General features: G+C 41.3%; 1 protein-coding gene across 1 annotated transcript; it reads right to left on the bottom strand.

The window, feature by feature from the left end:
• Positions 1-2,382: 2,382 nt before the first annotated feature.
• Positions 2,383-5,129, bottom strand: LOC124272838 (29 kDa ribonucleoprotein, chloroplastic-like). Its single transcript, XM_046708060.1, is given in 3 exon segments — positions 2,383-3,469; positions 3,471-3,905; positions 4,647-5,129. Coding segments are annotated over 3 exon segments (1,116 nt in total). The 5' UTR covers positions 4,785-5,129; the 3' UTR covers positions 2,383-2,926.
• Between the last annotated feature and the right edge of the window lie 8,754 nt (positions 5,130-13,883).

Here is a 13,883-nt window from a genome sequence, read left to right as displayed (position 1 = left end):
GGATTGTCTTGTCCAGACTCGATTATTTACAGACCGTCGCCATATAGCTGGAATATTGCTGGGTGCGGCGTATAACTCACTCATTCACTCACTGTTTCTTTGACATTGTCGATACTATTACCGTCTAGTATGAGTCTCTTTCATCCAACACGATGCTTGTATTTAATTGCAAGCAACAGACACCATTCAAAATATAAAGAAATTTATTTCATTAGGTCATTATTAATTTTCATCATGTGATGTATATAAACTAAATGTATAATGAAAATCTTGAGCCCCAAATTTGTGCCCTTAGTATTCTGGCTTGGGTTCTCGGGTCGTACACTAGCTTATTCACAGCCATGTAATAATAATGAGTATTTGGGGAATATATAATAATAATAATAATTGATTTATAGAGCGCCTATTTCCAAAAGATATTGCTCAATGGCGCTATGAAGAGAAAATAACTAGTTAATATCTCAATAAATAAGTACAACAACTAGTATACAAATAGAAACGGAACATTTAATATTCTGTAGGAGATTTGGGTGAGTGAGCGAATTTAGTTTTACGCCGCTTTTAGCAATAGTCCTGCAATATCACATGGGACACCAGAAATGGGCTTGTATACTACCCGTAAGAGATTTGGGGACGAGGGTTATAAGAATTGAGTTTTTGCTCGATGCCGCCTAATGTTTACGTTCTTAATTAAGCAAATTTTCTTTTCCATGTCAAAAACAGACAAGCAGTTTATATTCGCTCGCATCTTTTGTAAATATTCAACATGTCGAGCGAAAATGGTTTTGGTAAATCATGCAGTACATTCAAAGTGTATTTCTGCAATAAAACACCCAGAGGCTCCACCAGTATACCAATTAGTCAGTTCCTGACAGTACAAGACATCTCTCTACAAGTAATCATATAAAAATAAAACTGGAATTATAATGTTCTAAGATTTAATGAATGTTCGTGATACTGATGAAGGCACGTTGCACCAGAGTATATGCAGTGGTTTTGACACAGCGTAGAACTGACATGTTTTATCATCTATGTGTACACGGCGGTCCATAGTTATGCAAGATATCTCTGTAAACAGTTACGATCTCAAGCTATGATTAAAGGAAAGTATCTGTAGATAAATGAACAGTTCCCAGACTGAGGCGTGTAGGAATATATTCCGTGACATGGACACAACGGAGCACTGACATGTTTAAACCGCCTGTGCCCTTTCGTCCCTAGTTGTGCAAGGTATTTCTGCAAAGGTAATGGTAACTGTTAACAAGGAAGGAGAATATATGAGATAAATGAACAGTTCCCATGCTAGGACGCTTAGGAATATATTCCTGTGCATAGACACAACGTAACACTGACATGATATAACAGCCTGTGTCCTCTCGGTCACTACAGTCCGTTTGGCTCAAAAGCGGACCGATGAATTGCAATCTAACTCGAAAGCTAATAAACATAAAATACTCAATGAAACGCTGATCATAATCAAAACACCATACCCACTCTGTAAGGTTTTTGCAGAATTTTTGTCCTAAAAATAAAAAGGTTGTTTAACAAACTATCATTAAAATATTGACACAGTTCACTGTTTTTTACGAGGGAGGAGTGCAGAGAAAGGGACAGCCAGGTGTTCCATGCTACAGCTGAAGGCACTTGGGACCAGAATGTATTTAAGTCATATCGATACAAGGTACCGCTAGCACCAATGTAGCACTTTCTTTTGACATCTTGTAACCATGTCTGTTTCGCTTCATCGCATGAAAGACTACCCGAAGAATGGAATCGGTCCGCTAACAAGCCGATGAGAGATACTGACACTATTCACATTTGAACAATTCCTGTTAGTTATTGTTTGTTTGTATATAATAAGTCTGATATGACAAAAGAAAATGCAGAGTACATTTGCTTTTAGCAATATTCCAGCAATATCACGGCGGGTGACACCAGAAAAGGGCTTCACACATTGTACCCAAAGAATCGCAGAGGTTAACTAAGATCCATGTACCATCGGGCAAGCTGATAATTGAGTATGGCATAAATACAAGATTTTTAAGTAGAATATGAAAATAACGTCAAATATATGACTTGCCCAAAAACGTTTCATAGGAATAGCAACGACAGATTAGCATAGAACGAGGTATGACAAGAGTCATTTTGGATCCAGTAGGAATGTCAATTCTACTGTTCAGAAAAATTGTCAAATATTACTATGGTAATTCTAATGTATATTGAAATGGATCTGAAAAGACATCGTACGCTATGATTAAAGGTCGATTGTGCTCAATTGTTCAAACGTGCACTTCCCATGAAACAGAGATTCTGTTTTCATAGTTTTGTCCTTTGTCGCTTCGAAAACATGTTTTGAGAAAAATTCAAGGATAACATTGTAAAATATGTAATAATTATAATATAACATGCCAGTACAAAAGTAAGATTCATGTCCCATTTGAAAACGTGTCTTCATAACATATTTACATAAATCCTCGAGACTTGTACACATAATTACGTGTCGGACCTTTACACAAAGCGATTAAATCCACATCGTACGATCACAGATAATCCAAAGAGTCTGACACAACACAGGAGGATGGTAGATAGTATAAGCCTTGTCCTTTGCAACCCAAGTTGCAATGAGTCTTTCTATTCCTGATACAACGTGGTACCTCAACGTCATGGAATAACCAGTCTTGACTTTCCTCCGGAACAGGTTAAACTGGACAATTTATAATGGTGAAAATTATATGAATGGATCACTTGAATCAGGGATGACGTCAATGTTCGTGAAACTAGTATACATGTTCTGCCCTATTGGTAAGACATGGCATAAGAGTTTCTTATCATTGAACCAAGGCATCTGGCTGAAGTTACCTTGAGATCTGACGGTGGACATTTTGGGTCACACACCTCACTGGAGATAACGTGGGTCAAATCCAGGTTATCTGGTATTGGACCAGGGTATCTGGTTTAGTTGGGACAGACGGTACCTCGAGATCTGGCTGTGAACATTGGGGTCATACACCTCATTGGTCCTGACGTTGATCTCCTCCAGGCGACGCCCTATGTCTGTCAGCGCTGACTGGTTCCGTTTGACCTTGACCTGTTCCCTGTTGTTCTGGTCCAGGAGCTCCCGAATGGCCATCTCTTCCCGCTTCAGGGTGGTCAGGTTTTGCTCGTTGGTGTCACTCTGGTTCCTGAAGTGGTCGTGGAGGTTCAACAAGGCGCCAGGGATATCGCCTGACGATACTCCACCCATATCTATGGCACTGCCGCGTGGTGGGTCCCTCATGACGTTTGACAACAAAGCCCCCGGGGATACCTGGCCCCTATATCTGCCGCTCCCCACGGCACGCCTGTCATCAAGAATACTCCCAAGGTCAGCAGGGGGTGTTCTTTTTTGCAAAAGCGATAATCGTGATTTATCATATCCACTGCCATTACCAATCGCTAATCTGCCTCCACCAAGTCCTAATCCACTCAATATCTCTTCCTCCAAGACCACTCCTGTCATAACCCCCTACTCCAAGACCTGACCCCTGATATCCCTCACCCCCAAGTCCTCCCCTTTCCATCCCCCTCAAACCCAACCCTGCCCCTCCATAACCTCCACCAACATCCCCTCCTCGACCTCTTAAATGTGCTGACGTCAGTCTCATCCGGGCATGTTCAGGGGTCATTCCATGTAACCTTGACCTTTCACCTACTAATCCTGACCCCTGTCTGAAGTCAACTTGACCAGCTTCACCATCTGATGAGGCGATTTCTTCATAACTGAGAGCCTGTGACCTTAACAGGACGTCAACCAACCAGCCGTGGCCAGTCTCCCTCAGAACTGCCAGAAACTTTCTGAATGTCAATAAATCTCGGCCGCTAAAACTCTCGATGAGGCAAGGAACTTGTTCATCTGTGTCCTTGAACTGAAAACACACCATAAGCAGTGGTGACACAAGGTCAAAGACAGAAAAGTACAACTGCATTATGATTAGTAAAGCACAGCACAACTGGCGCTCAGGGCAAGTCTTGTATGTCGTCTAAAACGGCTTTACCATCCACCATCTTAAATGGTTTATCATCTTAAATTGTAGAATTTTTTTCAACGGATATATTCTTATATGGTATATTGTCCTGAACGGTATGTCATCTTAAATCTTTATGATATGTCGTCTTTAACGCTATACCATTTTACATCCCTATGGTATATCTTCTTGAGCGGTATATCATCTTTAATCCTTATGGCATAACTTCCTGAGCGGTATATCATCTTAACTCCTTATAGCATATCGTTTTGAACGGTATATCATCTTAAATCATCATAGCATATCTTCTGGAGCGGTATATCATCTTATATGGTATGTCGTCCTGAACGGTAATACATCTCCAGTGGTAAAATTTTGTGAACGCTACATCATCCTATAAAGTATATCTTCCTGAAAGGTGTATCATTTTAAATGGTTTATCGTCTCAACTGTATATTCACTCATAAGAGATAGAATAAGTGTGGCTTGCCGGTATCCTCCCATTACCCCTACATCCCATTACCTGGACAATGGACTAGCCCAAACACATGAACACAAGATTTGGAGATGTAGGGGTAATGGGATACAACCGGCTTGCCGAATCACACACGGGTGAGTTTGACATGTTATTTTAACACTCACCGACAGCTGCCGCTTGACGTATTCGCTAATCAGGCCGTTCTCCTGAAGCTTCTCGAGAACTGTGGGCGACAGGACAAGATGGCGGGACAGGAAGTCACTGTTCTTCTGCAAAACGTTGCTCACTATTCGGTTCTCCATGGTTTTTTTCTTCAGCTGATGACAATGCCCATAATATTTGACCCTCGGTTGTCTGTAATCAGAAACATCCCGATACAGTGGGGTTAGCAAGCTTTGGGACACACGGGCATTCCTCCTGTAGTTATAGTCAGGTTTGAAGATCGTTATCGGACGCCAAGGAAAGTGAACACTTTTCTTCATTGCGATAATCTCACTGATACCCCCGTGGGATCACAGGTGGGATATGTGGCCATGATGATGGGACAGTACTGTTCTAACAAAGATTTAATAAACTCCCATGTCGGGTATATAACAACACAACGCATACGCCAATATGTATGGAGAGAGCGTGAAGGTAATCCTATATTCCTGTGTATAGCGTCACGTTGAGGGTCTTAACAGGTGGGCAAGGCATATTCTTTAATAAATTGATAAACAGTGTGTGTGTGTGTTTTCAGATTTGTGGGTGTTAATGAGCATTTCGTGCTCTGAGGTTTCATTTGGAATCGAGCTCGTCCCTTTTAAAAAAATATGTCACCAAATGAGATTGCGGTAAATATACTATTCAATAAATATGTGGTATTTCAAGAGAGCTATAAACAAAATGTGATTTCAGATTTGCGGTCGTTATCGATTATTTGATGCCCAGAACTTGCATTTTCATCCGGTTGCGTCCCATTCATCAATGTTGCTCGACCAATCCTGTTCATTTTATACGCGTTAATAACATAATGTGGTATCTGATTTGCGGGTATTTTCGAATATTTGATGCCAAAAGTATGCATTTGAAACCTACTTTTTCCCATTTTCTTAACCAATCGGATTTCGGCACATGGCCCATCCACGTTATATATAAAGTATTGTAATTGGATGGGACACGTGACACGTTTTCGATTAGCTGTTGTTATTGAATATTTGTTTCCCAATAATTTTATCAACGTTTTTTCAGTCAATCAGATTGCAGCACATGGCCTGTTCGTGTTATATGTAAGTATGGTAATTAGGGTGAGAAGCATAACACGTTTTCGATTAGCGGGTGTTACTGAGTATTAGATACCGGGTTTGCGTTTGGAAGCGGAGTCCAATTCAACAACTGATTTCAATCAAAACGATTGCAGCACTGCGGTCTATTCAGTTTACAATGGGTATAATTCGTGTGACCAAACTAAAAGCGTTCCACTAATCTGATTGATCCTAACCCTCCATTGCAAACGGAATGTCAAACAATCGTGTAGGTACACAGGATGAAACATATGGAAAAGTGGGTACTACAAAACCGATTCAATTAATTGTTTGATTTCCGACATACGTTTAATTAATATGTTGACCTGATGACGTGTGCGGAACGGAAATGTTTGCATGTGGCGTATCGTGCCCACGTGATAATATAGGTCTGCTGGTCTTAAAGTTTGACTCAGACACTTTCTTTAAACAACGCACGAATCAGCGCACTCAGTTTTGCTCTGGAAATATCTTGTTAAATAATTCTTATGAGTAGACCGCAATGGCTTGTAACATAAAGTGAGTGAGTTTAATTTTACACCGCACTCAGCAATATTGCAGCTATATGTCGCCGATCTATAAATAATCGGACTGAACCAGACAAGCTAATGGTGAACAGCATGAGCATCGATCTACGCATTTGGGAACCGATGACATGTGTCGACCGAGTCGGCAATCCTGACCACCCGGTCCCGTTAGTCGCCTCTTACGACAAGCATGGGTTACTGAAGGTACATTCTAACCGGATCTTCACTGGTCTGTAACATAAAACAATGGCGTCAAGCTATATGCTGTCACTGATGGAACCTAAGCACTATATTTTTATACTATTGTTTTGCGTTACAAGACCATGTTGAGTAGACAATGATGATAAGTAATAATAATTCAGTTATAAGGTGTCCGCTATTTCAGTAGATTCGTTAAGACAAATATGGTTTTAGTTTGAATCTGCTGTTACAAGTAAAGCTTGGTTTGTTCAATAAACAGTTGACTCAATGCCCACAAGGCATGCAGTGTTCAAGGCAAATCGTTTTGGAGAAAATCCACGTAAGTTAACAACCTGGTATTACAGCCCCAATGACTTCGCCCTCGCGCTCTTGGGGGCCACTTCAAGTCCGGGTCTAGACAAGGAAATTAACGTTCAGTGCGAGCCTAGGAAGCTGTCTCCCTTAACGTGATAACTTGTTGTTAAATCTTAAAGGTTATGTGAACAAACGGAACTGGGGTTGCATAGTGACTTAGTCTGTCTCACAGTCCCTGAACCACATTATTTTCCCTGCTGCCCAGCCCTCCCTGCAATGCTAAAGCCCTAAATGAAGCAAGTCTAGATTTCCTCAGGTTCTCTCTGGTCACCCTCTGAATCCTTTTTCAATGGTCACCAGGTTTGTTTGTTACTATCAATTTATATATACAATTTAACATGGTTTGATATGTTACTATCAATATTATATATATTCAAAGACTAAGCATTAGTCTAATAGCGGCTTTATGTCGTAATTTCTGTTTGGTTAAAATTAAAATTATTTGGTTTGTTTGTCTACTGACTGATCGAATTTAGTTTTACGCCGCTTTTAGCAATATTCCAGCAATATCACGGCGGGGGACAAAAGAAATGGGCATCACACATTGTAGCCATGTAAGGAATCGAACCCGGGTTTTCGGCGTGACGAGCGAACGCTTTAACCACTAGGCTACCCCACCGCCCCTGGCTTGTTTGTAGAAACAGTGACAGACCCATAAAAAGTACATTAAAAGTAACTAAAGTTTGACAGTTTGACTTGTCATCGTACTCTAACTATCTAATTAACAGCATAAGTTTTCACCAATGCGACATGTCCCTTTTAGTATTCCATACTTTAAAAATGGACGTTCAAGAAGTAGGACCAATACCATAGATGAGTTACATCAGTTTTTGTTTTAGCACAGACACGGTTTGACGGTGTTTGGTGCAGATGCTGAAATAGTGCTAAGAGTTACTACATTTTTTAGTCATTCACGCCCATTTTAGACTTGCCAAGGATTTTCGTGTTGCGATGAGGTTTTCGTACAGCGGTGGTTAACTGTATGAGCACGACTTGCAGCGATCATCGTTATCGGCACGATGACACATGAACCTGATGTTGCCCAGTGATATCTTGATCGAATTCTAATCATTCAAACCAGTGGATAACAGTATGAGCGCGACCGTACACGATGCCAAACAGCCATCACTGTCACGGTTTGCAGCCACCAATTTACACTTCGCCGCTCAACCCGTGAAGATCCGGGATAGAATTGATCTTCAGTAACCCATGCTTGTCGTAAGAGGCGACTAACGGGATCGGGTGGTCAGGCTCGCTGACGTGGTTGACATATGTCGCCCGACCGACCCTTCTAATTTTATTGCCGGTTTTTCTTTCATTCCAACACCGCCGGCTCGAACCTAAAACGTACCGCCTCATCATATAAACTGTTTATCTTATCAGTCGCTGCCACAAGTCCAAAGAACGAGAGAAATTGTAATAAGAATTACAATAAATGAGAATAATAATTTAATTATTATAATTGTTCATATAATTTTGTCTTTATTGCTTTTTCTCCCGACCGACCGACCCATGTTCAGAATTTGGTGGCTACGTGAAACATATAAAATAGTGATGCCTTAACCAGCCAATCCACGCTTCTGTAACCAACCAATTTACACTCCACCGCTCAAAAAGGCATGAGGTCCTGATCTCGACTGAGTCAATTACAGTAGATGGGTCGAAACTCGTATGACAGATATCTCACACCCACACTCCATGTTGTGAAGATTCCCCACCGTAATGATATCTGGGGATCAGAAACACCTGTTAACGTCCACGGAACAGCACCGCGCTTTTACTCAAATCCCAGAAAACACACAACATAATTATCTGTATGTCCACCCACCCCTTTGGGCCCTCATCGTATATAACCCGTCCATTGCCGTCAAACTGATCAATACAGTCAGGCATATCAATTGATTTTTATTGATCTAAGTCTTTCAACGCTACTCGAGCGTAATGCGCTCACGGGGGCACCGGCAAACAGGCCTAAAACACAATCCGTGTCTCATGGAAACCGCCACTAGCGCTGTGTACGAGAATGTGGAGTGCTTGCAGTGTCAATATTGGTTGTACTTGATCAGTTTTTACTTTAGGTATGATCGTTGACCGTGTTTAAGACAGAAAGTTTTGTTGCTAATGATTCATGGCGTTTCACATGACGTTGAAACGATTCATTTAGGAAATGAAGTTTTCGGATCGGTTCAGTCATCAAATCGATAATTGTAATGTTGCCGGAAATTAAATGGAACATTTGGTTAGAAATGTCATGTGCCATGCTAGGCCTTCTCATGACATGCATGTTGACATGTATACCTGCCCAGGTACTCATATATATACGCCAGTCTGTATATGTTTAGTTAACCGAGGACTATACACGTAGATACCTAAACGAACACACCCATTGCAACGCTGAAAGGGCATTTTTAGTGAATTGATTGATATTACTGTCAGCATTGTTCGATTGGAATGTACCCATGAGACTTGGATACGAGATTATATACTACATTGTGACTAATATAACTATATTGAAGGAGGATGGTTATATTATTTATTCAACACCCAATTAATATGCACTGCCTCTAAGACCCACGATTGCATCGACGAGACTAAACCGTTTTATGTAATGCCAATATGCAATAAGTACTATATTATTATAGTATTATTATCTCTAATCCTTTCTGTATGGAAATACCCAAGCCCCCTACAGGTAATGGAATGGGTATTCACTGTTGGTGGTTGTCATTCTAACTCCAGACTCGAGTTGTCTTGTGCTTGTGGTTTTATTTCAATCGTTACATACTAAAGAAGAATTTGACCTTAGAAACTTGGTCAGGGAATCGACTAATCTATTTTGACCACATACCTCGTCCAATGAGTGCGTATCCACTAACTGCCCGCAAAACAAACGTAATATCTCACGCGTTGTGGCCTAGCTTCGCGTTCAATATGGCGGCGATCTGTTTGTTTCCTATCACAACAATGTTGTGCTCGAGTATATCGATAAACAGTGTTGAAGGCAACGGGTACCGTGTATATGTGAGTGGTTTCATTCATTCACCTTGAATGTGATCTATTCACTGTCATGATCAGGCTTGCATGTCCTAACGCAGTCGGCGAGACTGCTTCGTGGGGTTGTCTATAGTCGGGATTACACGGGGTGGGTGTGTTAAAGGGAGGGTGGGAGAGCGGTGCTAGGTGGGTTTGGGTGTATGATTACGATTGGCTTAAACGAGGAGTAAGATCGAGATTAAGACGGGTTAAAGAATGGGTTGGGGGCGGGAAATTAGTGAACGATCGTAAGGGTGGGAGCGGGATATTGGTAAACGATCGTAAGGGTTGGGGGCGGGATGTTGGTAAACTATCGTAAGGGTTGGAGCAGGATTGGTGAACGATCGTAAGGGTGGGAGCAGGATATTGGTAAACTATCGTAAGGGTTGGAGCGGGATATTGGTAAACGATCGTAAGGGTTGGGGGCGGGAAATTGGTAAACTATCGTAAGGGTTGGAGCGGGATATTGGTAAACTATCGTAAGGGTTGGAGCGGGATATTGGTAAACTATCGTAAGGGTTGGAGCGGGATATTGGTAAACTATCGTAAGGGTTGGAGCGGGATATTGGTAAACTATCGTAAGGGTTTTGAGCGGGATATTGGTAAACTATCGTAAGGGTTGGGGCGGGATATTGGTAAACTATCGTAAGGGTTTTGAGCGGGATATTGGTAAACTATCGTAAGGGTTGGGAGCGGGATATTGGTAAACGATCGTAAGGGTTGGGGACGGGAAATTGGTAAACTATCATTAGAGTAGGAGCATGTCCATTATCAGCCTCTGAATCGAAATTAAATGAGTAATAAGTGATAAATTGACGTTCAATTAAGTTTGCGTAGTTACTAGTTAATATTGAAAAGCAAACATTTATGTTTATTGAAAGATATATTAGCGTGACATTGAGGCCTAGACTACGACGCTAAGAAACTGGACATTATTACGTTAACATACTCATACCTTCGGTACTTAGTTACTTTGGGTGATTGTTCAGTCATTTCATGTTGGAACCAGGCTGAGTCAATATTTTCCTCCATATCCGATCCAAACACCTCAAAGAAATCGCCGAGGTCAAACGTAACAGTTTCAGACGACATGTTTGTTTACCTTTGTAAGGGTTAATGAGTGCAATATATTCCTACGCGCAGTGAACCGGCTCTCAGAAGTGGTTATTGAAATATTTTCACTTCTAATTTTTTAGTAACAGCCAATCAAAAACGAGCATACTTACATGTGATGGTAGAATGGTAAATCATCGTAAGTGTAGGAGCTGGATATTGGTAAACTATCGTAAATGTAGGAGTTGGATACATGTATTTGTAAACTATTTAAGTGTAGGAGTTGTAAATTAATAAACGATCGTAAGTGTTGGGGCGGGATATTGGTAAGCTATCGTAAGGATTGGAGATGGATATTGGTAAGCTATCGTAAGTGAATGCGCTGGATATTGGTAAACCATCATTAGGATAGGAGCTGGATATCGGTAAAAAATTAAAAGGGTAGGAGCTGGATATCGGTAAAACATCATAAGGGTAGGAGCTGGATATCGGTAAACCATCAAAAGGGTAGGAGCTGGATATCGGTAAACCATCAAAAGGGTAGGAGCTGGATATCGGTAAACCATCAAAAGGGTAGGAGCTGGATATCGGTAAAACATCAAAAGGGTAGGAGCTGGATATCGGTAAAACATCAAAAGGGTAGGAGCTGGATATCGGTAAACATCAAAAGGGTAGGAGCTGGATATCGGTAAAACATCAAAAGGGTAGGAGCTGGATATCGGTAAAACATCAAAAGGGTAGGAGCTGGATATTGGTAAAACATCATAAGGGTAGGAGCTGGATTTCGGTAAAACATCATAAGGGTAGGAGCTGGATATCGGTAAACCATCAAAAGGGTAGGAGCTGGATATCGGTAAAACATCAAAAGGGTAGGAGCTGGTTATCGGTAAAACATCATAAGGGTAGGAGCTGGATATCGGTAAACATCATAAGGGTAAGAGCTCGTTATTGGTAAACTATCGTAAGGGTTGGAGCTATATATTGGTAAACGATCCTAAATGTAGGAGCTGGATATTGTTAAATCATCGTTAGTGTAGGAGCGGGATATTGGTAAACCATCGTAAGTGTAGGAGCGGGTGATAGGTAAACCATCGTAAGTGTAGGAGCGGGATATTGGTAAACCATCGTAAGTGTAGGAGCGTGATATTGGTTAATCAATCGTAAGGTTTGGAGCATTGAAAAAGAGAACCTTTAGAGTCAGAAAAGAAGGAGATGGGACAACTCGCCAAAAACTTTATCCCGGCAACTTGTCTTAAAAGGGACATTTCACTCTTTTATAGACCAACGCATTTGCTTTTTCTGTGACTCATGTTCCCTCGCTAACTGTCGGAATACGTTACTGATGTTAAAAGATTTATCCTTCTTCCTCAGAGAATGTTTATTTTGGCCTTGTTCATGTATGTTTTGGCATGGAACGTGCAGGCGTACCTAAATATTATGCCATTCTCGTCATAAGGAAATGTCCATAAAAACATAAATCAAAGTATTGTGGCCTTACGTACGCAAATATTGTCTTGGCCACCAGTCTATATTACGCGAGTGCCAGAGATCGGTCTCTGCATTCACTGCTCCGACAGTCACTATCACTCCCGTCTGCGGACAAATTGTGCAAAATTGTCTATATGCTCTATCCATAATTCCAATAATATTTATCAGACAAACATATGTATCACCCGGCCGCTGAAATCTGTTTGTTTGCTAAGTCTGGATCGCATCGACCTACTGGAGGCGTGACCCGTCGCCTGCAGCAGGGTAACCGTCATGTTGAAGTGGAAGAGCATCGCCACTCTGGGGTGACATAAAGCGTTTATTTCCCAGGAACTGGTAGGGACAATTATTCCGAAAAACTCAGCAGAGAGCAATTACGGTCATATTACGTAGATCAAAGGATGGCAGTCTATCACCTAATGCTAGTTCGGCTAGCTCTTTACTCCCTCGTCAGATCCTGTCGATGTCGTATTGAGAAGAGTATATATAGTAGTGTATAGGCATTGTGTGTGAGCTGACGATGCAGTAGGCTCACCCTCAACGTCGCAGATAGTGTTTATTTTCCAAATATCACAGCTGATCTAAGGAGTTAAACAGCTTTGAAAATTCATAGCAATGATGTCGTCCCGTAAATAATATTGAATTTGGTAGTTCTCACACTCCCGTGGTCGTGTTATCGATTCCAATATCATCAAAATGGGAATACTGTATGTGAAAGGCATGTTGCTCCCCCAGAACAAGCCAATCGCGAAAAATGATTCGACTGAAGAAAATAATCATCTGCCTCTGTCCGTGATTAATTTTGACATTTTGGAAATGAATTGAAGCTTCCTCTGTCGTGGTGCCAATTAGTGGAGTTAGTAGGGATAATTACTGGATTAATTCGCAGGCTTTCGGCGATATCCTGAAAGCAATTTATCATAGCGATGGTGGACAAGAATATCACAGATCACGTAATTCAGGGAGAGATAAATTGATCGATTGCTGGTTGGACATCTCGTAAGCCGGGCGAGCTGGTACAGAGTGGAGTGTCTAGACATCTTTCACAAGATATCACAACGAAGCGTTTCTTTGTTAATACGCTAATGACTGAGGAAGTCACACATATTTTACCTTTTTGGCGGTAATTATCCGGACGGGACCAGCCTGTGAATAATGAGACCCTAAGTGAGTGCCACTCGATGAAAATGCGGAGGCATTTTTAACGGCCATGGTCTTTGTGATAAATAACTTCTCTCATGAACGATTATATAAGCCGGTACTTTGAGGTATTTACGAATGGGACACATGCTTCAGCGCAACAGTGAGAAATAGTATTTGGCCTAATCTTCACACGGTTCGCGATAGTTTGCCTCCGAAAAGAATATACTCATGCGAACTGGGTCCTATCGGACTCGATCCCTTGAAAAGAAATCCTCTACAGGCATAATGAATATTGATTACATTACAGAGTTACCTCCCT

This window comes from Haliotis rubra, unplaced genomic scaffold (assembly GCF_003918875.1).
Source record: "Haliotis rubra isolate DU_JTF1 unplaced genomic scaffold, ASM391887v1 Scf1734, whole genome shotgun sequence".
Classification (NCBI taxonomy): Eukaryota; Metazoa; Mollusca; class Gastropoda; order Lepetellida; family Haliotidae; genus Haliotis; species Haliotis rubra.
The sequence above is the reverse complement of the archived record's forward strand: the minus strand, read 5'-3'. Positions and strand labels throughout refer to the sequence as shown.